General features: G+C 35.8%; 1 protein-coding gene across 5 annotated transcripts in view; it reads right to left on the bottom strand.

Moving 5' to 3' along the window:
• TEX11 (testis expressed 11) overlaps positions 1-27,481 on the bottom strand; it is a 353,243-nt gene that overhangs the window by 89,590 nt on the left and 236,172 nt on the right. For all 5 annotated transcript variants that reach the window (XM_058536116.1, XM_058536115.1, XM_058536118.1 and 2 more), the window contains 3 exons: positions 14,026-14,128; positions 7,526-7,650; positions 1,556-1,641 (listed from right to left, as the gene is read on the bottom strand). In XM_058536116.1, the coding sequence (XP_058392099.1) occupies positions 1,556-1,641; positions 7,526-7,650; positions 14,026-14,128 (314 nt within the window). The remainder of the gene's footprint in view (positions 1-1,555; positions 1,642-7,525; positions 7,651-14,025; positions 14,129-27,481) is intronic.

Genomic DNA, 27,481 nt, shown 5'->3' on the forward strand with positions numbered 1-27,481 from the left:
TAAATGGTGCTGGGAAAACTGCGTATTCACATGCAAAAGAATGAAATTGGACCCCTATCTTACACAACTCATAAAAATTAACTCGAAATGGATTAAAGACTTAAATGTAAGACCTGAAACCATAAAAATCCTAGAAGAAAACACAGGGAAAAAGCTCCTTGACAATGATTTTTTGGACATGACACCCAAAGCACAAACAAGCAAAGCAAAAATAAAACAATGGGACCACATCAAACCAAAAACCTTCTGCGCAGCAAAGGAAACTATCAACAAAATGAAAAGGCAATCTATACAATGGGAGAAAATATTTGCAAACCATATATCTGATAAGGGGTTAATATCCAAAATATATAAGGAACTCATACACCTCAACAGCAAAAAAAAAAGAAAATCTGATTAAAAAATGGGCAGAGAACTTGAATAGACATTTTTCCAAAGAAAACATACAAATGGTCAACAAATACATGAAAAGATGCTCCACATCACTAATCATCAGGGAAATGCAAATCAAAACCACAAAGAGATATCACTTCACACCTGGTAGAATGGTGATTATCAAAAAGACAAGAGATAAGTGTTGGTGAGGATGTGGAGAAAAGGGAACCCTTGTGCACTGTTGGTGGGAATGTATATTGGTGCAGCCACTATGGAAAAAGGTATAGAGGTTTCTCAAAAATTAAAAATAGAACTACCATATGATCCAGCAATCTCACTTCTGGGTATATATCTAAAAGAAAGGAAACCACTATCTCAAAGAGATATCTGAACCCCCATATTCCTTGCAGCATTATTCATAATAGCCAAGACATGGAAACAACCTAAGCATCTATCGATGTGTGAGTGGGTAAAAAATTGCGGTATGTACACACACACACACACACACACACACACACACACACACAATGGAATATTATTCAGACATATAAAAGAAGGAAATCTCGCCTTTTGCGACAACATGGGTGGAACTTGAGGGCATTGTGCTAAGTGAAATAAGTCAGACATAGAAAGACAAATACTGCATTATCTCACCTAAATATGGAATCTTAAAAAAAAGCCAAATTCATAGAAACAGAGTAGAATATTGGTTGTCAGGGGCCAAGAGTGGAAGGAATGGGGAGATGTTGGTCAAAGAGTATAAACTTCCAGTTATAAGATGAATAAGTTCTGGAGATCTAATGTACAGCATGGTAACTATAGTTAACAACACTGTGTTATGTACTTGAAAGTTGCTAAGAGAGTAAATCTTAAAAGTTCTCACCACACACAAAAAAACTTGTAATTTTGTGAGGTGATGGATGTGTTAACTAACCTTATTGTGCTAACAATTTTGCAATATATATGTGTATCAAATCATCAATCATCAGGTTGTACACCTTAAACTTACATAATGTTATTCATCAATTTTATCTCAATAAAGCTGGAAAAAAAAACCCAGTTGGTATAGTAGGCATTGACTCAGCCTGATCCCATCAGCACTGTTTTGGCAAAGTTAATAGACCAAGAGTAAGATGAACAGAGGAAATCCTTTCACATCCACAGGGTGTGGATTACTTACCTTAAAGCTGTAAGAACTTGTTGTGGGTCTTCCGAATATTGAGCTAAATATTCCAAAGCTTTTCCTGCCACAATTTGCTGTCCATTCTAAAAAGAACAAATATAATATGTTAAATTACATCTCAAAGTGATACTTACAAAGTGTTATCTATATTCCTGTCCATTAAGGACAAGAAAAAAATCTGAACTTGTTCATTTTGTATTTTCAAAAGAGCTACTCCAAGATGGTAGAAGGAAGATACAACTCATCGAGAAAAATAGAACAGGTTCACATTGGTCACAGAAACCCACTGCTCCATATCTACAAACACTCATAGCCTTGCCAACACTGCTATGAATCCACTAGGACTAATCTTATTGTGCTCTTTATTGCTGTTTATTAGCAGTAACCAAAAGAACCCTAGACTTTCAGGTCACTCTTATTTCCAGCACTCTAATACCCATAAGGCTCTGTAAATCCCTTCTTTTGTCCTCTTTTCCCATTTCTCTCCAACTCCTCCAACCCTTCCACTATGCTCTCTGAATTTCAGTCTATTATCAGTAAAATCTCCTCTATGAGCAACCTCTTCCCTGAAAGTTCCCTCCACATTCTTTCTCTAATGGAAATCTAGGTTTTCCCAAGGATACTGCTTCCAATGAAGCCCTCTCAAGTGTTGGCTGTTTTTCTATCTCCCTTCTACCTCTGGACCTGAAGAAGTAGTAGGCGTCGTTTCTGCTCTTTATTGCTGTTTTAAGATTAGCTTTCCTTCTTCCTCCTTAAAATCTCCAGCTTTGAATTTCCTGTCATCAGACTATATCACCCACTATCCCTCATTGTTGCGGTGACCTACCAGCTCTCAGGCCACTTCTTGATGACTTATCTACTGCTCACAGTTATTTTCTCCAAAAACTACTCCTGTCTTAAATTTTTGGCATTTTCATTATATAGATAGATGATCCTCCTACTATCCTAGTCTCTTATTTCCTTGAATTCCACTCTGCCAACTACCTTAGCTATTCACTAGCACAGTCACTGGACCCTGTCACTGTCATTACTAATGACTGCAACCCTTCCATACTCTCCCTCAAGGTTGGAACTAGGGTGAGCCAGGTGATGCAAGTGAGACTCCTAGGGTGCAAAATTTAAGGAGGCACTCAGTCTCAGCGTCATGCAAGGACCAATCCTGCACTTGCATGACCCTGAGAGTGAGTGCTTCTTTAGGTATCTCACTCCCTCACCCTAGTCCTGCACCCTACTCTGTTTCATGTATTCTACTTTCTGACCCCCACCTCCTCCCTTTCTAACTCACTCCCTCTAGTACTCCAGCAATCGTTTAACTACACTAAGACCTCCAATCCATTGATGCTGCTAATTTTTCACTGTCCTTCATCCTCTTGATACCCTCCTCCATACCCAGTTTAAATTCCGTGGGGATTATTAAGTATAAACACTCCCTTGTTTCCTGATTTTCCTGCCCCTCTTTTGCTTCGTTGTATTTATCTGGCAAAACCACAAGCCTAGTTAAATCCAACTTTCTACTGACTTTTGTGCCTGCATCCATGCAGCTGAAACTGGCTGAATAAAAACCCAGACAACTATATGCTTTATTTTAAAACTTCCTCAAATGGGCCTTAATGCTACTGGGCCAGCATACCACACTATCCTTGTTATTCACTTTCTTGCATTTCTGGATAATTAGTTTACACCTTATCCTCTCTTCTCAACCCCTCAACACCTCCTCTCCCATTTTCACTCTCAGGTGATGACCTTGTTTCCTACTTCACTGAGAAAACTGAAGCAGTCAGGAAGAGAACTTCTAGATTCCCACTACCACATCTACTCACACACCAGGAACCACACCACATACTCTGCCTTCTCAACTACTATCATAGATGAACTAACCATGTTCCTTCCTAAAGTCAATCCCTAAATCTATACACTTGTGTCCATCACCTCTTCCCTGCTTAAGGACATTGCTCTAACAATTCTCCTTTTTCTCTCTCACATTGTCAGCTTTTTATTCTCTTACTGGGTCATTCCCATCAGCATATTAAACATTCTCATTCATCCCATCTCAAACAAACAAACAAACCTCCTGATCCTATTTCTCTCACCAACTACTACCCAATTTATTTTCTTTCCTTTGTAGCAAACCCCTTTAAAGAGTTGTCTATACCTATTGTATCCAATTCCTTTCTTTCAATTCTCTCTTGAGCCTACTCCAATCAGGCTTTTGCCCTACCACTCTACTAAAACTGCTCTTGTCAAGCTCACCAATGACCTCCATATTGTACATTCCAATGGCCAATTCTCAGTCCTCATTGTATTTGACCTATCAGCAACATTCAACATAGTTGATCACTGTTTCTTCCTTGAAACACATTTGGCTTCCAGGACACCACATTATCCTTGTTTTCTCCTACTTCACTGGTCACTCCCTTTCATTCTCCTTTGCTGGCTCCTCTTCTTTTCTCCAAACCATTAATGTTTCAGGGCTCTAGGCTCAGTTTCTGGTCCTCTTCTCTATTCCATATATACTCACTCCCTTGGTGATTGCACCCAGTCTCATAGGTTTATATGCCATCTATATATTAATGTCTCTTATTAAACTTTTCTCTCCAGCCCAGACCTCTTTTCCAAACTCCAGAGTCATATATCCCACTGACTACTCAGATCTCTATTTGTATAGTCTATTAGAAATCTCAAATGTATCATGTCCAAAACTGAACTCCTGATTTTCTCCCCAAACCTGCTCTATTTGCAGCCTTTCCTAGTTCAGTTGATGGCAACTCCATTTAATGACCCAGTCTCTTTCTCTCATACCCTTCATCCAATCTATCAGCACATCCTGTTGGTTTTACGTTCAAATAAATCTAGAATGCAACCATTTATCATTTACCTCCATTGTTATCTCCCTTATCTGAGCCACCATCATCTTTTCCCTAGATTACTGCAAAAACTTCCTAACAGGTCTCCTTTCTTCCACCGTGGCTCTTTTACGGTCTATTCTCAATACACCAGCCAGAGTATTTCTGTTAAAATGAAAGTCAAATCATGTCCTCATTTCATTCACAGTAAAAGTCAAAGTCCTTTCACTGGTCTATAAGGATATACATAATCCAGACTCCATTACCTCTCTGACTTCATCTCTAACCAGTCCCACACTTTATTCACTCTATGCTAGCCACATTGGCTTCCTTGCTCTTCCTGGTACCTACCTTAGGACCTTTGTACCGGCTGTTACCTCTGTCTGGAATACTCTTCCCCTTCACTCCCCCACTGTATACCTACAGGGCTCCCTGATCAATTTCAAGTCTTTGCACAAACGGCATCTTAATGAGACCTATCCTCACCACCCTGTTTAAAATAGTAACTCACACCAATCCCAGCCCATTCCCACTTCTGATCCTTTTTATCTTGCTCTATTATTTTCCATATCACCTATCAACTTCTAACACATTACAGTCACATATCACTTAATGACAGGGATACATTCTGAGAAATGCATCGTTAGGCGATTTCATCGCTCTGCAAATATCATAGAGTGTACTTACACAAACCTAGATGGTACAGCCTATTACACCCCTAGGCTATATGGTACTAATCTTTTTTTTTTTTTTTTTGTGAGGAAGATCAGCCCTGAGCTAACATCCAGGCCAATCCTCCTCTTTTTGTTGAGGAAGACTGGCCCTGAGCTAACATCCGTGCCCATCTTCCTCCACTTTATATTGGACACTGCCACAGCATGGCTTGACAAGCGGTGCGTCGGTGCGCACCCGGGATTCGAACCCGGGTCGCCAGCAGCTGAGCGCACACGCACTTAACCACTACGCCACAGGGCCAGCCCCTATATGGTACTAATCTTATGGGACCACTGTTACATATGTGGTCTGTCGTTTACCAAAATGTTGTTATGTGGTGCATGACTGTATACAATTTGCTTACTTATTATCCATATTGTTTATCATCTCCTCTCCTCCTGCTTGAAAGTAAGCTCCAAGAAGGCATATGATGGTTTGGTTTACTTATTTATTCCAAGAGCCTAGAACAGTGCCTGGCACACAATAGGTGCTCAATCAGTATTTGCTGAATGAGTGATATTCTCACTAGAACTTGAAATGCCTTTTGTAAAGCAATTGTAGTGAGTGAAAACTCGATTCTACACTTGTTCTTTTGTAGGTATATATTCAATTTCCTGGGTTTGGCTCATCCATCCTTCCTTCCAACTTCTAATTCAAACTACTTGAGACTTTTTTTTCTGATTCTTTCTCTTCTATTAAAACCATTTTCCTTTTCAGAAATATAGTTCCACAATTCTTCCACTGGCTTTCTTCTGCTTTCCATATCAAATGTAAATTTACAAACTTCCGTTTAAAAAGATATTTGCCTTTGGGTTCTCCACTACCAAATTTCTCTCATTTCCTCCTCCTTACCATCGTGTACAAACACATCCTGTATCTGCATCTGCCAAATATTTTTCTTCCTCCAGAAGTTCTATTACCCTACTCATTAACATAAAAATACATATCATTCAAACTGCATTTAGCAACTACTTTGGGCAAGATATTAGGCCAGGTGCTAAAAATATGGTCCTCGAGAATCTCACAAGTCAATTTGGACAGACAAGCCATGCATTAGCAATATAAGGTAGTATAGATTATAAAGACCAAATTAACTAGCATCCACGTTAAAAATTACTGAAATCTAGAGTAAGAAGACAGCACTGAGGGGGCCGGCCCAGTGGCGTAGTGGTTGGGTTTGCATGCTCCACTTCAGTGTCCCAGGGTTCATGCGTTTGGATCCCTGGCGTGGACCTGCACACTGCTCATTGGGCCATGCTGTGGCAGCATCCCACATACAAAATGGAGGAAGACTGGCACAGATGTTAGCTCGGGGCCAATCTTCCTCAAGCAAAAAGAGGAGGACTGGCAACGGATGTTAGCTCAGGGCCAATCTTCCCCACAAAAAATACAAAAGGAAGAAAGCACTGAGGACTAGAATTTATTTGGGAAGTCTCTACAGTGGAGGGAAACCTTAGGCTGGGCTTTGAAAATGGTAGCATTTAAATAAGTAAGAACATTTTTTAAAGGATGGGATGGTATAAACAAGATATGGAAAAGGAACGTGATTGGGCTGTTTGAGATACACTCTATTTGGTTGGAGTGATGGAAGGCTTATGTCTCCACCATTCTAGATCTTGGGCCTAATGTAATGGTGGCTTATACTACTATGATGATGATACAGGGGAGTAATATGAGATAAAGTAGAAGAGATAGCTGTGACCAGATTGTATATATGTTAATAAGAAACAGAAAGACTATAACTTGTAGATCACGCTTCATAGATTACAAATCACATTTTCAGCCATCTTCTCAGTTAATTTTCACAACAATCCTGGAGGTAGGTATTATCTTTATTTTGCAAATGATGAAATTAAGATTCAAAGAAGTTAAGCACTTAAGTGGCAGAGCCAGTAGGCAAACCCAGTCTATCACCCACTCCAAGAGCTCCACAGTTGCCACAATGCTTTTCCTAATCCTATATATTACTAAAACCAGTGAAACACAGGGGTGCAGGTATTTATTACTTCTGAACTAAAGTTGTTTTGTGGTTACAAACTAAAAAGGTCTACAGAGATTTAAACTGTTTTTTTCAAATTGATGAGAAAGATAAGTTTGCAAATAACTATTTGTTTGCATGGTATAGCATTTTAAATCTGGAGTTTCTTTTAAAAATTAATGTTTTGTTATGCTTATTTTTTCTGTAGTTTTAAGCACAAATCTGTTACCTCATTTTGTTTCATTTACTTTACATAATAAAGAAATGAAGAGAAATAAAGCAATTCTGCAACCAAGCTTGGTGTGAAAATATGAGGCAACACAGAATAAAGGAAGGCCTCTCCTGTGCCCAACTGATGATAATTCTATTAACTGTCTCTCAAAATGTAAAAGAGATGAAAAAAATCTCTGTAGATGGATACACAAGAATTACCTCTAGAGCAAACTGGGCAGCTAAACTGAGGAGCATGACAGTTGAACCTCTATCTGTAAGTAGGTTATTCTCTTCTGGCTCTTCAGCTGTTAATAAATTCTCTAAAGTAGTAATTGCCTGCAAAGCTGAAAAATAAGGAAACAATTCAAAAAATGAGATACTCTTATCAAAGATAATAGCTATCTATGGTTAATTATACTACAATGACTTTGGAACTCATTTTAAGAGCACTAATATCTTTAAAATCTTAGTTAATTTTCATAAGTTGCTCAACTGTCAGGGAGGACTTGAATGTCAGAAAAATGCCCAACTATGCAATTCACCTCTGTGAATTTATCCTATGAATATATTTGCAAAAGTGATAAAAAACATACAAATATGTTCATCCAGCAATTTTTGTAAGAGTAAAATATGGAACCAACCTAAATTCCGTCAATAATGGGTGGGCTACATACATCTTGGTACATCCATTAAATGGAATATAATACAGGATGAAGGAAAAATATGAATGATGGTATTATATTCCATTATATGTTTTAATGGTAGACTATGAGAAGTTAAATATATATGAGTAACAATCTTAAATGCATATACACCCAGTAACAAAATTTCAAAATACAAGAAGCAAAAACTGATAGAACTGCAGGAGAAATGAACAAATCCACAATTATAGTCAAAGATTTCAATATCCTCACTCAATAATTGATAGAACAAGTACACAGAGAATCAGCAAAGATGTAGTACACTGAACACGATTAATCAACTTGACCTGACTGCCCTTTATAGAACACTTGACCCAACACCAGCAAAAATATACATTCTTCTCAAGTGCACATGGAACATTTACCAAAATATTCTGGGCCATATAACAAGCTTCAACATATTTAAAAGGATTCAAAGCATACAAAGTTATGATCTTCGACTACAATTGAATTAAATTAAAAATTAATAAAAGAAAGTTCCCTGGAAATCTGAAAATATTTGGAAAATAAATAACACACTTCTAAATAATCCATGGGTTTAAAAAGGAATCAAAAGTCATATTGGAAAGTATTTTGAACTGAATTAAAATGAAAACACAACATATCAAGATTTGTGGATCGTCACTAGAGCAGTACTTAGAAGGTTAATTTATAGCATTAACTGTTTATATTAGACCAGAATAAAGGTCTTAAATCAATGACCTTAGCTTTCACCTTTGGAAACTGGAAAAAAAAGAGCAAATGAAACTCAAAGTAAGCAGAAGAATGGACATGATAAAGATCAAAACATAAATAAATGAAATAGAGGGGCCGGGCCAGTGGCGTGGTGGTTAAGTTTGTGCATTCTGCTTTGGTGGCCCAGGGTTCATGTGTTCGGATCCCAGGCATGGACCTACACACTGCTTATCAAGCCATGCTGTGGCAGGCGTCCCACATATAGACGAAGATGGGCATGGATGTTAGCCCAGGGCCAATCTTCCTCAGCAAAAAGAAGAGGATTGGCAACAGATGTTAGGTCAGGGCTAGTCTTCCTTACCAAAAAAAAAAAAAAGAAAAGAAAAAAAAATGAAATAGAAAACAGAAAAAACAATAGAGAAAAATTAATGAAACCAACCAAAAGCTGATTGTTTGAGATCAATAAAATTGATCAACTTCTAGCCACTCTGACAAGGAGAAAATGAGAGAAGACATAAATTACAAATACCAGGAATGAGAAAGGTGACATCTCTATAGATTTTACAGATGTTAAAAGGATAATATGGGGGATATAATGAATGACTTTAGCCTAATAATTTCAACAACTTATAGGAAACAGGCAAATTTCTTGAAAGACACAAACTACCAAAGCTCAATCAGGAAATAATAGATAACTTGAATAGCCCTATATCTATTAAAGAAATTGAGTTTATAATTAAAAACCTTCCCATACAGAAAACTCCAGCCCCAGATGGCTTCACTGGTGAGCTCTATCAAACATTTAAGGAAGAAATAATACGAATTGAGCAATACAAACTCTTCTAGAAAACTGAAAAGGAGGGTATATTTCCCAACTCATTCTATGAAGTCAGTATTACCCTGATGGCAAAACCAAAAACATTACAGGAAAAGAAAACTACAGACCAGTATCACTCATGGACACAGGTACAAATATTCTTAAACAAACTGTCAGCAAATCAAACTAACATTATATAAAAAGGAGAATAGATCACGACCAACTGGAGCTTATCCCAGGAACACAGCATTGGTTTAACAGTTGAAAATCAATGTAACTGACCATATTAACAAACTTTTAAAAAAATTGATCATTTCAATAGATGCAGAAAAACCAAATGACCAAATTCAACATCCATCTCTGAGAAAAAAAAAAACAGAAAATTGGAAATAGAAGGGAACCTCCTCAACTTGATAAAATGTATCTATGAAAAACCTAGAGCTAACATCATATTTAATGCTTAAAGATGAAATACTTTCCCTCTAAAATCAGGAAAAAGCCAAGGATGTCCGCTATCATCAATTTTTTTTTTTTTTGTGAGAAAGATCAGCCTTGAGCTAAGATCCATGCTAATCCTCCTCTTTTTGCTGAGGAAGACTGGCTCTGAGCTAACATCTATTGCCAGTCCTCCTCCTTTTTTTCCCCAAAGCCCCAGTAGATAGTTGTATGTCATAGTTGCACACCCTTCTAGTTGCTGTATGTGGGACACCGCCTCAGTGTGGCCGGAGAAGCGGTGCGTCGGTGCGCGCCCGGGATCTGAACCCAGGCCGCAAGTAGCGGAGCACGCGCACTTAACCACTAAGCCACGGGCCGGCCCCGGCTATCATCAATTTTACTCAACATTGTACTGGAGATTCTAACAAGTACAATAGACCAAAAAAATGAATTGCACCCTGATTGGACAGGAAGAAGTAAAATTGATTTATTCACAGACAACATGATCATCTATGTAGAAAATCTGATGGAATCTACAAGAAAGCTACTGGAACTAATCAGTGAGTTTAGCAAGTTTGTAGAATACAAGGTCAATGTACAAAAATCATTGTATTTCTACATACTAGCAATAGGCAATCAGAGACTGAAGTTTTTCTAAATGCCATTTAAAATAGCATAAAATATAGTATACTTAAGGATAAGTCTGACAAAAGATGCACAAGACCTGTACACTGAAAAATAGAAAAGACCGCTGAGAGAAATAAAAGACCTAAATAAATGGAAGTATATAACTTGTTCATGGATTGGAAGATGTCAATTCTCTCCAAATTGACCTATAGATTCAATGTAATCCCAACCAATATTCACTTTTGTAGAAATTGAAAAACTGATTCTAAAATTCATAGAGATATACAAAGGACTTAGAATGGCCAAAATTTGAAAGAGAAGAACAAAATCGCAGGACTAACACTACATGATTCCAAATTTATTACATAGTGACACTAATCAGGACAGTATGGGAATGATGTAAAGATACATGAATAGATCAGTGTAACAGAATGAAGAGTCCAGGAAGTGACCCACTCACACATGACAACTTATTTTCAATAAAGATGCAAAGGCAATTCAGATGAGAAAGGACAGTTTTTTAAATAAATGATGCTGGAATGACTGGATAGCCATGTGCAAAAAAATGAACTTCAGTTCATACCTTAAATCAAATACAAAAATTAAGGCAAAATGGATCACAGAACTAACCCTAAACCTAAACTTGTAAAATTTCTAGAAGAAAACAGGAGAAATTTTTTGTGATCTTGGATTAGGCTAAGATTTCTTAGATATAATACCAAAAGCACAGTCAATAAAAGACGAAAAAAGATAAATTAGACTTTGTCAAACTTCTCATGAAAGATACTGATAAGAAAAAATTTGTAAAATACATATCTGATAAATAACTTGTGTCTAGAATATATAAAGAACTTTCAAAACTCAATAAGAAGAAGACAAAGTTTCCTATAGAAAACTGGACAAAAGATTTGTACAAATACTCCACCAAAGAAGATATATGGATGCCAAATATTAGACATTACGGAAATGCTAATTAAAACCACAGTAAGATACCACTATTCAACTATTAGAATGGCTAAAAATTTTTTTAAATGGATAATTCCAAGTGCTGGTGAGGATGTAGATCAACTGGAACTCTCATACATAGCTTGGTAGAATGTAAAATTGTATACCCACTTTGGAAAACAGTTTGGCAGTTTCTAATAAAGTTAAACATATACTTACCATACAACGCAGCAATTGCACTCCTAGATATTTACCCTAGAGCAGTGAAATCTTATCATCACACAAAATCTGTAAATAGATGTTTATACCTTTATTCAAAATCACCCAAACTGAAAACCATCCAAATATCCTTCAACTGGTGAATGGGTAAACAGACTGTGGTCCATCCATCCTATGGAATACTACTCAGCAACAAAAAAGAACAAACTATGGAAACACACAACAGCATGAATGAGTTTCGAATGCATTATGCTAAGTAAAAGAAGGCAGGCTGAAAAAGCTTCATACTATATGATTCCATTTATATGACATTCTGGAAAAGGAAAAACTACAGAGATAGAAATAAGATCAGTAGTTTCCAGGTCTGGAAGTGATGGGAAGGAGTGACAACAAAGAGGCTTGAGGTAATTTTTTGTTCTATAACTTGATTGTGGTGGTGGTTACATGACTATATGCATTTGTCAAAACTCATAGAATTATTAATATAAATAAACCTCATAGAATCATACATTAGCAAGAGCAAATTTCATTATATGCATCTTCAATAAACATGACTTTAAAAAATGGTCACAGATAATTGGGGAAGAAATAAAAAGATTGAGCTGATGTTATGTTTAAAAAGTAAAATAATTTTATTTTAATAGAATGTTAAAAGAAAAGGAAAGCTATTTTTTTGCCATTTCTGCTGGCAAAAAGTTTCAAGTTCTTTTATCTTTCAACATAATGTATTAAGTAAAACAAATGTCCAGAAGTCTCTAATGAAAACACTGATGATGGATATGACAGCAATATTAACCTTGATAAAGAGCTGACTCCAATTTGCTACTCCTTAATTAACATATGGGTATACTTTACTATCCTGAACATTTCTTTTTCAATGCAGGATAAACCATCTTTCTTTTTCTTACAGAGTGAATAACAAAGCCCATTGCACACAGTAGGTATTCATAAATAGTTGCTGTGATATTGTGATTTATAATAAGAAATATATATTTGGTTTTCATTCCTGTTTCTGGCACAGAGCTCCTAAAACCCTTGGAACTTCCTAAGTGCAAAGAGCCATTAAGGTCTTTTCTTATGTTAATGAGGTGACTTTTGGACCCCATCTAAAGATGAGGGCTTGTTGCCAATGGAGCCAACCATGTGATCAGAGGATTGAAACTTTCAGTCCCATGTCCTGTCTCCAAACAACCCCCCTCCCCCACAACCTCCATGGAGGAGTGAGGGGCTGGAGGTTGAATCAGTTGTCAATGGACAATGATTTAATCAATCACGCCTATGTCATGAAGCCTCCATAAAAACCCAATTGGAGAGCTTCCAGGTTGGTGAACATGTGGAGATGCAGGGAGAGTGATGTGCCTGGAGAGGACATGAAACCTCTGTGCCCCTTCCTACATACCTTGTCTCTGGGTAGATAGTGTCAGAACTGAGTTGAATTCTTGGACACCTTGGTGTCCAAGAATTGCTTGTTGGTGTTGGGGGAAACTCCCCCCCAACACACGTTGGAAATTGGATGCTCAGAACACCAGAAAGAGTTGCTTAATTGGATTAGTATAAATTCTGTTTGAATTCATTAATTCAAGCTTCTCAATTTCTCAACTTGTGCCTTTCACAAAGGGCAACCAGTCTGGAGTTCAAATTGCTCCAGGATTTGCCCAGCTACCCTGACGGCTGAACAGGAATAATATCACAGCATGGGCATATCTGTAACTAAGTCAAGATACATGTTGGGGCAGACACACCAGCTAGGAAACTTTGCTTAACTTAATGGAAAGGACACAGCATTAATGGGATGAGGTTCATGTAAGCAATTCCAAAACTGTAAACTTTGTGGACAGAAACTCCATTTCATGGCCAAATCTCTCACCAACCCCCTTCCAAATAAGTGAGGACAGTCAAAAGGTACCCTGGAGACTTCCATTCTCTACAGACAATTCTTAACTGATACGGACTTGCAGTATAACCTCCCCCTGCCCCACAGCTTTTTAAACTTAATTTTTGAATAGGTTGGTTCAAATGACAGAAAGTACAAAAAAGCATATAGTGACAAGACTTTCCTCCCAATTCTTGTCCCACATCTGCCTAGTTGCTACTCCTTCAACAGGTAGCCCTTGTTCTTTTATTGTTATATAACCTTCCATAGTTTCTTTTTGCATGGTTTTATCATCTTTACATAGGAAAGATAGACTATATATTCAATTCCATTGTTCTAAAAACAATGTTTTTTTCTATTATGGTCAAAGAGGATTATTTATTCTTTGTGTTAACAGTTAAATATAACTCATAAATAACATTTATACCTCTGTCAGAGTTGCCCTCTAAGACTGCAATCTTGAATATATAAAATTGAGTGAAAATATTTGCAGGATCACGTTGTTCAGCTTCTGTCACTGCCTCTTTAGCCTGAAAAAAAGAAATATTGGTTCTCTTTTATAAAAGCTATAAGGAAGACCTTACCATATTTTACTAATATCATTAACAATAGCTGAGAGATACTCATAATGAAAAGACATGAATCTAAGAAAAATCTTTAAAGGACTGTTCTCTTAAAATGCTAAAGAAACAAGGAGTTCTGCTTTTGAAAATAGGGTACATTATATATGTCAGACCAACCCTCCTACTGAAAACAAACAAAAAGTTGGATAACACTTATTTAAATTCCAAAAGCAACTGACAAGATAGTACAGCAATTACCAAGCAAAATCTAAGAAAAAGAGAGGTCCCAGAGAAGTAAGTAGAGAATTAAAGCCACGTTTTTTTCTGGTGGACATTTGTAAATCTAGGCAAATGTTAACTTTAGTTTTAATGGACTTCACTAGGATAGGGAAACAGACTTCAAGGTCCAAGAGATCACACTCTTAGGCTAAGTGCAAACCAGCAGGAGACCCAGTCCTACCCATATTGCCAGGGGACTGCAAAGAAAGTTACCTTGGTTCTGAGAAGAATGCAGAAAAATGGGGTGGGGATAACCAATCTCTGAGGTGTAACACAAACAGACTCTCATGTATTTACAGCCCCAAATTACACTATATGGGAGGCCAAAAGGCTCCAATCTATGAATTTAGTTTACATTGATCCCAAACATCTGAAGAAACAAATGTAAATCCTCTCTGGGGGAAGGTACCTTCATTGTAGGCTTCAAAATATTTCCATAAATAATTTCTCAAGAATCATTAGTAGTAAACATAAAAAAAAATCAAGCACAGTAGGAAACAAGGCACCATAAGTGAGAATCAGCAGAAACAACAGATAGCAGAAACAGATTCTCAAGATGCAGATACCAGAATTTTCAAAAGCTGGCTATAAAATACCTATGTATTCAAAGTTTAAAGAAATAAAAGATATGCTTAAAAATATACATAAGTAGGTTGATATTCAATAGTACATATTGATACAATTACAGTGGCTGATTCCAGCTGGTATCCATTCTGATTGATTACTGTCCATGCTATATGAATTGTTAAACACTTTGACTATCACAGAAGTTTGTAGGAAACAGAAACCATAAAATGTGACCTTGCTGATTTGAAAAAAAAAGAACTACTTGAAACAAAAAATACAATAACCCCAATGGAAACATAATGGATAGGTTTAATAGCAGACTGAAACAGGTGAAGAAAAAATTAGTGAACTGAAGGATAAAACAGAATAAGTTAGCCAAACTGCAGCACAGAGAGATTACAAACATGGAGGACAGTTACATAAGAATTCTATTCTTTTTAGGACAACCACTAAAAGACTACAAACAGTAAATAATTTCCATACTAGTAGAAGGGGGACACTAGAAAGTAAAAAAAAAAAAAAACAATGAGGATAGTTTTTTCAAGAAATGGTGCTGGAACAACTGGACATCCACATGCAAAAAACTGAATCTGGACACAGACCTTAAACCTTTCACAAAAATTAACTCAAAATGGATGAAAAATCTAAATGTAAAACCCCAAATTACAGAACTCTTAGAAGGTATCATAAGAGAAAATCTAAGTGACCCTTAGTTTGGCGATAACTTTTTAAACAAAATACCAAAAACACAACCCATTAAAGAAAAAATTGCTCTGCGAAAGACACTGTTAAGAGAATGAAAAGGCAAGCCACACTGTGGGAAAAAATATTTGCAAAACACATATCAGATAAAGGACTGGTACCCAAAATATACCAATAATTCTTAAAACTCAACAATAACAAAAGAAGCAACCCCATTATACAATGAGCAAAAGATTTAAACAGAAACCTTACCAAAGAAGACATACAGATGGCAAATGAGCATAGAAAAAGATGCTCGACATCATATTTCATTAGAGAAATGCAAATTAAAATGAGATACCACTACACACCTATTAGAATGGCTAAAATCTAAAACACCAACAACACCCAATGCTAGTGAGGATGTGCAGCAACAGGAATTCTCATTCATTGCTGGTAAGAATGGAAAATAGTAGAGCCATTTTGGAAGACAGTTTAGCAGTTTCTCACAAAACTAAAAATATTCTTGCCATATGATCCAGCAGTTTCACTCCTTGGTATTTCCCCTAATGAGCTGAAAGCTAATGTCAACAAAAAACCTGCACATGAATGGTTATAGAAGCTTTATTCATAATAGTGAAAACTTGGAAGCAACTAAGATGTCCTTCAATAGGTGGTAAAAATATAGTCAAATTCAGAATACTCTAATATTGTAATGGTGGTGCGTAAATCACTATTATCTCTATTATAAAAGTTAAAAATATATTAAAAATAACTATAGCTAAAACAATTTGTTAACAGATGTACAATATAAAAAGACAAAGTGTGAAATCAATAGCATAAAATGTGGGGGAAGTAGAAGTAAAAGTTTAGAGTTTTTTCTATGTGATTGAACTTAAGTTGTTAGCTTAAAACAGACTTATATCTAAAAGAAGTTTTATGTAAGCCACATGGTAACCACAAAGAAAAAAATCTTTAGTACATACATAAAAAATAAATAGAAGGAATTAAAGCATACCACTACAAAAAAAAAAATCAAAAAGGAAGACAGCTAGAGAGGAAGAAAAGAATAAAGGAAGTAAAAACTCAGAAAACAATTAACAAAATGGGAATGGTAAGTCCTTATCTATCAATATTACTTTAAATGTAAATGGACTAAATTCTCCCATCAAAGACACAGAGTGGCTGAATGGATAAAAAAAAAAAAAACCAAAACGACAACATCCAACAATATGCTACCTACAAGAAACTCACTTTAGCTTAAAAACACACTGAAAGTGTGTTTAGCTGAAAATGAAGGGATGGAAAAAGATATTCCATGCAAATGGCAACCAAAAAAGCAGGAATGGTTATACTTATATCAGATAAAATAGATTTTCATCAAAATCAATCACAAAAGACAAAGAAGGTCACTATATAGTGATAAAGGGATCAATTCCTCAACAGGAGAAAACAATTGTAAATATATAGGGACTCAACATTCGAGCACCTAAATATTTAAAGCAAATATTAACTGACCTGAAAGGAGTAATTGATGGCGATAAATAACAGTAGGGGACTACAACACCCCACTTTCAACAATGCATAGATCATCCAGACAGAAAATTAATAAAGACATAGTGGATCTGAATAATACTATAGACCAAATGGACCTAACAGACATACAGAACATTTCATCCAATAGCACCATAAAACATATTCTTCTCAAGCACACATGGAACATTCTCCAGATCATATGTTGGGCCAGAAAGCAAGCCTTAACAAATTTCATAAGACTGAAGTTGTATCAAGTACCTTTTCCAACCACAATGGTATGAAACTAGAAATAAATAACAGAAGGAAAACTAAAAAATTCACAAATGCATGGAAATTAAACAATACACTCCTGAACAACCAATGGGTCAAAGAAGAAATCAAAAGGGAAATCAGAAAGTATTTTGAGACAAAAGAAAATGAAAATACAACATATCAAACTAATGGGATGCAGCAAAAATAGTTCTAAGAAGGAACTAGTTTATAGCAATTAATGCCTACATTAAGAAAAAGAAAAGATCTCAAATAAACAACCTAACTTTACACCTCAAGGAATTAAAAAAAGAAGAAAAAACTATGCTCAAATTTAGCAGAAAGTGGTAAATAATAAAGATTAGAGCATAAATAAATGAAATAGAAAATAGAAAAAAATCAATGAAACTAAGAGTTGGTTTTTTTGAAAAGATTAACAAAATTGACAAACCTTTAGCTAGACTAAGAAGAAAAGAGAGAAGACTCAAATAAATAAAATCAGAAATAAAAGAGAGACATCAAAACTGATGCCAAACAAATACACTGGATCATAAGAGACTACTAAGAACAATTATATGCCAACAAATTGGATAACCTAGAAGAAATGGATAAATTCCTAGAAACATACGACTTACCAAGGCTAAATCATGAAGAAAGAAAATCTGAATAGACCAATAATGAGTAAGGAGATTAAATCAGTAATCAAAAACCTCCCAACACAGAAAAGCCCAGGACCAGATGGTTCCAGTGGTGAATTCTACCAAACATTTAAAGAAGAATGAATGCCAATCCTTCTCAAACTACAAAAAAATGGAAGAGGGAACACTCCCAAACTCATTTTATGAGGCCAGCATTACCCTGATAACAAAGCCAGATAAGGATACTACAAGAAAAAAACCTACAGGCCAATATCCCTGATGAATATAGATGCAAAAATTCTCAACAAAATACTAGCAAATTGAATTAAATAGCACATTAAAAGGATCATACACCATGATCAAGTGGGATTTATCCCTGAGATGCAAAGATATACAACATATGCAAATCAATAAATGTGATACATCATATTAATAGAATGAAAATAGTAGAATGAAAAAATCATATGATTTTCTCAATAGATGCAGAAAAAGCATTTGAAAAAATTCAACATCCTTTCATGATAAAAGCTCCTGAAAAATTGGGTAAAGAAAGACCATACCCTAACATAATAAAGGCCGTATGACAAACCCACAGCTAACATCATAGTCAATCGTGAAATACTGAAAGCTTTTCTTCTAAGATCAGGAACAAAACAAAGGTGCTCAGTCTCACCACTTTTATTCAACATAGTATTGGAAGTACTAGCCACAGCAATTAGACAAGAAAAACAAATAAAAGTCATCCAAATAGGAAAGGAAGAAGTAAAATTGTCTCTAAAGATGGCATGATCTCATTTACAGAAAACCCTAATGACTCCACCAAAAAAACTGTTAGAACAAATAAACAAATTCAGTAAAGTTGCAGGATACAAAATCAACATACAAAAATCAGTTGTGTTTCTATATACCTACAATGAAATATCAGAGAGAAATTTAGAAAATCCTATTTACAATAGCATCAAAAACAATGAAACACATAGTAACAAATTTTAACCAAGGAGATAAAATATCTGTACACTAAAAACTGTAAGACACTGATGAAAGAAATTGAAGAAGACACCAATAAATGGAAAGATATCCCATGTTCATGGATCAGAAGAATTAGTACTGTTAAAAGGTCCATATAGGGCCGGCCCCGTGGCTTAGTGGTTAAGTGCACGCGCTCCGCTACTGGCGGCCCAGGGTTCGGATCCCGGGCGTGCACCGACACACTGCTTGTCCGGCCATACTGAGGCCGCGTCCCACATACAGCAACTAGAAGGATGTGCAACTATGACATACAACTATCTACTGGGGCTTTGGGGGGAAAAAAAAAAAGGAGGAGGATTGGCAATAGATGTTAGCTCAGAGCCGGTCTTCCTCAGCAAAAAGAGGAGGATTAGCATGGATGTTAGCTCAGGGCTGATCTTCCATACACACACACACAAAAGGTCCATATACCCAGAGATATCTATAGATTCAATGCAATCCCAATCAAAATTCCAAGGGCATTTTTTAAAGAAACAGAAAAAACAATCTTAAAATTTGTATGGAACCGCAAATGACCTCTAATAGGCAAAGCAATCTCGAGAAAGAAGAATAAAGCTAGAGGCATCACACTTCCTGATTTCAAACTATATTACAAAGCTATAGTAATCAAAACAGTATGGTACTTGCATAAAAATAGACACACAGACCAATGGAACAGAATCAAGAGCCCAGAAATAAACCCACACATATAAGGTCAACTATTATTTGATAAGGAAGCCAAGAATACTCAGTGGGGAAAAGACAGTCCTTTTAATAAATGGTGCTGGGAAAACTGGATATTTACTTGCAAAAGAATGAAATTGGATCCCTATTCTACACCACTCACAAAAATTAACTTGAAATGGATTAAAGACTTAAATGTAAGACCTGACACTGTAAAATTTGTAGAAGAAGACATAGGGAAAAAGCTCCTTCACATTGGTCTTGGAAATGATTTTTGATATGACATCAAAAGCAAAAGTAAACAAGTATAACTACAACAAACTAAAAAGTTTCTGCACAGCAAAATAAACAATCAACCAAACGAAGAGGTAACCTATGGAATGGGAGAAATTATTTGCAAACCATATATCTGATAAAAGGTTACTATCTAAAATATATAAGGAACTCACACAACTCAGTGAAAAAACAATCTGATTAAAAAATGGGCAGAGGATCTGAACAGACATTTTTCCAAAGAAGACCATACAAATCGTCAACAAATACAGGAAAAGATGCTCAACATCATCAATCATCAGGGAAATGCAAATCAAAACTATAATGAGATATCACCTCACACCTGTTAGAATGGCTATTACCAAAAAGACAAAAGATAACAGTGTTGGCGAGGATGTGGAGAAAAGGGAACTCTAGTGCACTGTTGGTGAGAATGTAAAGTGGTACAGCTACTACGGAAAACAGTATGGAGGTTCCTCAAAAACTTAAAAACCCCACACATCTATGGACAGCTAATCTTCGACAAAGGAGCCAAGAACATACAATGGAGAAAAGAAAGTCTCTTCAACAAATGGTGTTGGGAAAACTGGATAGGCACATGCAAAAAAATGAAAGTAGACCCTTACCTTACACCATACACAAAAATTAACTCAAAATAGATTAAATACTTGAATGTAAGACCTGGAACTATGAAACTTCTAGAAGAAAACATAGGCAGTACGCTCTTCAACATCGGTCTTAGCAACATATTTTCAAGTACCATGTCTGACTGGGCAAGAGAAACAATAGAAAAAATAAACAAATGGGACTACATCAAACTAAAAAGCTTCTGCACAGCAAAAGAAACCATCAACAAAATGAAAAGACAACCTAACAATTGGGAGAAGATATTTGCAAACCATACATCTGCTAAGGGGTTAATCTCCAAAATATATAAAGAACTCATGCATCTCAACAACAAAAAAACTAACAACCCAATTAAAAAATGGGCAAAAGACCTGAACAGACATTTCTCCAAAGAAGATAGACAGATGGCCAACAGACACATGAAAAGATGTTCAAAATCACTAACTATCAGGGAAATGCAAATCAAAACTACAATGAGATATCACCTCACGCCCATCAGAATGGCTATAATTAACAAGACAGGAAACAACATGTGTTGGAGAGGATGTGGAGAGAAGGGAACTCTCATACACTGCTGGTGGGAGTGCAAACTGGTGCAGCCACTATGGAAAACTGTATGGAGATTCCTCAAAAAATGAAGGATAGAACTACCATATGATCCAGCTATTCCACTGCTGGGTATTTATCCATAGAACTTGAAAACACCAATGCGTAAAGATACATGCACCCCTGTGTTCATTGCAGCGCTATTCACAATAGCCAAGACTTGGAATCAACCTAAGTGCCCATCAAGGGACGAATGGATAAAGAAGATGTGGTATATATACACAATGGAATACTACTCAGCCATAAGAAACGATGAAATCCAGCCATTTGTGACAACATGAATGGACATTGAGGGTATTATGCAAAGTGAAATAAGTCAGAGGGAGAAGGTCAAATACCGTTTGATTTCCTTCATTAAGTAGTAGATAATAACAATAACAAACAAACACATAGAGACAGAGTTTGGATTGGTGGTTACCAGAGGGGAAGGGGGGAGGGAGGAGGGCAAAAGGGATAATTCGGCACATGTGTGTGGTGATGGGTTGTAATTAGTATTTGGGTGGTGAACATCATGTAATCTATGCAGAAAGAGAAGCATAATGATGTACACCTGAAATTTATACAATGTTATAAACCAGTTATTGCAATAAAAAAAATTAAAAAAAAAAGATAGAAAGAACATTTTAAACTATGTATTTCAAAAAAAACACAAAACTTAAAAACACAACCACCGTATGATTCAGCAATTTCACTTCTGGGAATATATACAAAGGAAATGAAATCACTATCTTGTAGAGATATCTGCACCCTTATGTTCATGGCAGCATTATTCACAATAGTCAAGACATGGAAACAAACTAAGTGTCCATCAATGGATAAATGGATAAAGAAAATGTGGTATATATATACAATGAAATGTTATTCAGCCATTAGAAAGAAGGAAAACCTACCATTTGCGACAACATGGATGGACCCAAAGGCATTATGTTAAGTGAAATAAGTCAGACAGGGAAAGACACATACTGTATGATCTCACTTACATGTGGAATCTAAAAAAAGCCAAACCCATAGAAATGGAGAGTAGAATGGGGGTGTCATGGGCTGGAAGACAGGAGAAATGAAGAGATGGTAGTCAAAATGTACAAACTTCCAGTTATAAGATGAATAGGTCCTGGAGATCTATTACATGGCATAGTAACTACAACTAACAATACTATATTACATACTTGAATGTTGCTAAGAAAGTAGGTCTTAAATATTCTCATTACAATAAAAAGGTAACTATGTGAGGTGATGGATACGTTATCTGACCTTATTGTGGTAATCATTTTGCAATATATATGTGCATCAAATCATTGAGTTGTACACCTTAAACTTATACAATATTATATGTCAATTACATCTCAATAATGCTGGGAAAAAAAAGACATGCCCTTCAATAAGTGAATGAGTAAACAAACTGTAGTGCTTTCATACAATGAAATATTATTCAGCAATAAAAAGAAATGAGCTATCAAGCCATGAAAAGACATGGAAGAATCTTAAATGCATATTGCTAGGTGAAAGAAACCAATCTGAAAAGGCTAAATCCTGAATGATTCCAACTATATGACATTCTAGAAAAAGCAAAACTATGGCAGCAGTAAAAAGAGCTGTGGTTGTCAGGAGTTCAGTGGGAGGGAGCAAGGGATGAATAGGGAAGTAGAGGGGATTGAAACTATTCTGTATGATACTGTAATGGTAGATAGATGTCATAGTACATTTGTCAAAACCCATAAGATGTGAAATACAGAGTGAACCCTAATGTAATCTATAGACTTTAGTTAAAAATAATGTATCAATACTATTCAAAAAGTCCATGTCATTTGAGGGAAGGAAGGAAGGAACAGTTTGAGGGGCAAACTCTTTTAGAGTAAAAGAGACGTAGCCATAAGATCCAAATGTAACACGTGAAACTTGATTGGACGTGCCTTTTAAAACAATGGAGATAATTTGGATATGTACTGACTCTTAGGTGACATTAGGCATTATTCTTAATTTTCTTAGGTGTGATATTTTGTTTATGTAAGGAAATGCTTTTATTGTTAGATGTGTACATGTGAAGTATTTTGATGTTTGCAACTTATTTTCATGTGGTTTGGAGGGAAAAAGTATAAATATGGAAGGAAGAGATAAAGCAATGTGATTGTTAACAGTTACTGAATCTCAATGGAGTGCACACGTGTTTAGTGTACTGTTCTTTGAACTTTTCTATATGTTTGAAATCTTTCAAAATAAAAAGTTGGATGAAGGCTGAAAAAAAAATAATGTATCAATATTGGCTCATCAATTGTAACAAATATACCACACTAATGCAAAATGTTAATAATAGGGGAAACTAAGTATGTAGGGGGTGGTGATGGGTAACATGAGAACTTTCTGTACTTTCTACTCAATTTTTCTGTAAACCTAAAACTACTATAAGAGGAAAGTCTATTATTTTTTAAAAATTTTCCTAAAGAATGCAAGAAAGGACAGAAAAAGATACAGGATAGAAGTGACAAATATAAAGCACAAAGTAAGATGTAGATTTATACTCAAATATATCAGTATCACATTAAGTGTACAAGAACTAAATGCTTCAGTTAAAAAACAAAAATTGTCAGACTGGATTAGAAATATTGAACTATATGTGGTATACAAGTTGCACATCTAAAACATAAAGATACAGAAAGGTCAAAAGTAAAAGAATTAAAGAAGATTACCTGGAAAATACTAACCAAAGAAGGCTAGTGTGAATATATCAATATCAGACAGAAAGGACATTAAAGCAAAAAGTAATACTAGAAATAAAGAGGATTACTGCATGCCAATAAAAACTGCAATTAACGAGAATATATTACAGTGCTAAATTTATATGCATGAAAAGCGTAGCCTTAAATATATAACATAAAATGACAAAATTAGATGGAGAAATAGACAAATTCATAGTTACAATAGGACATTTTAACACCACATCTCAGGAATTGGTAGAGTAATCACACAAAATATGATTTTGGATACAGAAGATTCAAACAAAATAACGAAATTAATCAAAATTTATACATATATGTATATGTGTGTGTGCGTGTGTATATATGTATATATATATATATATATATATATATGCATGTATTCCCCCCAAACTGGAAAAAAACACATTTCTATCAAGCACACACAGAATATTTACAAAAATAGACCATGTACCTAGCCATAAAGCAAACTTCAACCTATTTCAAAGGTGTGAAATCAATTACAATGAAATTAAGGTAGAAATCAATCACTAAATAGACGTCAAGAAAGTCTCTATGTGTTTTAAAATTTGGAAATAACATTTTTACACAATTCATGGGTTAAAGGAGAAACCATAAGGAAAATTGAAAAATACTTTCAATTGTATAACAAAAATACTACATATCAAAACTTTTGTACTGAGTATGAAGGATATTCAGGGTTGCTGCTAATGTCGTCATTCTTCTCTAGGTAGTGGCTACATGAGTTTGTTCACTTTGTGATAATTTACCAGGTTGTACACTTACAATTTGTGCATTTTTCTCTCTATAGGTTACACATCAATAAAAATTTACCTAAAAAATCATGGGCTACAGCTAAAGCAGCATTTAGAGGAAAATGTATTAAAAATATTATATAATAAATATATTTTAAGATTTTAAGAAGATCACTGTAAATTAATAAGCTAAGGTTCCGTCTCAAGGAGACAGAAAAAGAACTGCAAGATAAATACAAAGAAAGTATAAAGAAGAACAGAACATAGTAGCAGAAATTGCTGAAATATAAAGCAAACATACAATAGAGATGTACAAAGCCAAAACTTTGTCCTTTCAAAATATTAATAAAATGGACAAACCTCCGGCAAGACAAACAAGGAACAAAAAGAGAGAAGGAAAGCCAAAGTTACCAAGAGAATATTTGAACAACTCTATGGTAATAAAGTTGAAAATTTACACAACATAAATGCATTCCTAGAAAAATATAATTTACCAAAACTGATTAAATAAGAGCTAGAAATATCTGAATAGTACTATAACTATTAATGTAATTAATCAATAGTCTAAAATCTTCCCACAAAAACACAAATCCCAGATAGCTTCACATTTTAGGGGAGAAATAATTCAAGTCTAACAAACTTTTCTAGAGACCAGGAGAAAAAAAGAACACTGCAATTTATTTTATGAGGCTAGCATAACCTTCATATCAAAACCTAACAAAGACAAAATGAGAAAGAAAAATTAGAGCCCAATTTCACTCATGAAGACTGATGGAAATATCCTCAACAAATATTAACAAACCAAATCTAGTAAAATAGAAAAAGAATAAGATCATGACTGAGTTGGGTTTTTCCCAGGAAAGCAAGGTTGGTTTAACACTAGAAAATCCATTAATCAGCACATTAATGACACAAAGGAGAAAAAAAATCATATGAGCATCTTAACAAAACAAAACAGAAAACCTCTTAGCAAATGAGCCATAGGAGGTGATTTCTTTAATTTGATGTACAGTATCTGTACTGGGTCGAATGTCTCCCCGGATGTAATCAAGTTAAGATGAGGTCATACTGGATAGGGTGAGCTTTAATCCAATGACTGGGGTCCTTATAAGAAGAGGGAGGGGCCGGCCTGGTGGCGCAAGCGGTTAAGTGCGCGCGCTCCGCTGCGGCGGCCCGGGGTTCGCTGGTTCGGAACCCCGGGCGCGCAGGGACGCACTGCTTGGCAAGCCATGCTGTGGCGGCGTCCCATATAAAGTGGAGGAAGATGCGCACAGGTGTTAGCCCAGGGCCGTCTTCCTCAGCAAAAAAAGAGGAGGATTGGTGGATGTTAGCACAGGGCTGATCTCCTCACAAAAAAAAAAAAAAAAAAAAAAGAAGAGGGAAATTTGGGCACAGACACAGAGAAGAGAATGCCATGTGAAGACAGAGCACACACAGGGAGAATGCCATGTGATGACAGAGACAGAGATTGGAGTGATGCATTTACAAACCAAGGAAAGTCAAGGATTGCTGGCAAACATCAGAAGCTAGGAAGAGACAAGGAAGGATCCTCTACTAGAGACTTCAGAGAGAGCATGGCCTTGCTGACAACTTGATTTTGGACTTCTAACCTCCAAAAGAATAAATTTTCATTGAAAGAATAAATTTCTGTTGTTTTAAGGCATCTAGTTTGTGGCCCTTGGTTACAGCAGCCCTAGGAAACTAATACAGTATCTATATTTATATTAAAAAAAAAACAACAAAAAACACCCTAAAGCAAATATCATACTTAGCGGTAATCTAGGGTAACTTTCCCTTTTAGATCAGGAACACTGCTGTTATTCAACATGGTACTGGAAGTGTTAGCCGACACAATAAGGCAAGAAATATGTAAGGCACAAGGATTAGAAAGGAAGAAACAAAATCACCGTTAGTCACAGTTGATATAATTGGATACGTAGAAAACCCAAAAGAATTTGTAAGTAAATTATCACAATTACTAAGAGAGTTTAGAAAGGTAGCTGTATTTTAAAAAGCTAAAAGAAAAATAAACTATATGGAAGGGTTCTGGAAATATGGTGGTGGTGGCAATATAGTTTCTCAATTTCTCTGAATCCCCACATGAAAACAGACTGAGCGTGTAGATGGCAAACCAAAAACCAATAGACAACATTTACAACAAAACCGGATGACAAAGTATCCCCATGAATTTCAAAATACAAATGGGTGGTGACAAAACACCAACAGCTACAAGACCTCCATTGTATCAGCATCTGTACAGGATGAAGAAAAAAAGAAGGTAATATGGAAGTGTCTAATGGACTATATAAAAGGAGAACTTCAAAATAGCTAATAGAAATTCATTGAAAAGGATGATTGGGAAATTTGAGAACAGCAGTTGAAATTGGAAGGGAATTTACCTTCTCCGTTATTGAGTGAGTTCAAGGGCCTCATAGCATAAATGGACTAAAGAAGCTGGAGCAGTCTAGCCCCTATGGACCCTCAAACTCGACAGGCTCCACACTGAGGAAAAACCGCTGTGAGTACAATCAAAATTAAATAGGACAGAGACAATAGAGATGAAAGAAAGAAAAGGTATGTGCTGTCCAATAGCACTTCTGTGATGATGGAAATGTTCTATATTTGGGGCATTCAATACAGTAGCCACTAGCCACATGTAGCTATTTAGCATTTGAAATGTGACTAGTACAACTGAAGAACTGAATT

The sequence above is a fragment of the Diceros bicornis genome, chromosome X (genome assembly GCF_020826845.1).
Source record: "Diceros bicornis minor isolate mBicDic1 chromosome X, mDicBic1.mat.cur, whole genome shotgun sequence".
Lineage (NCBI taxonomy): Eukaryota > Metazoa > Chordata > Mammalia > Perissodactyla > Rhinocerotidae > Diceros > Diceros bicornis.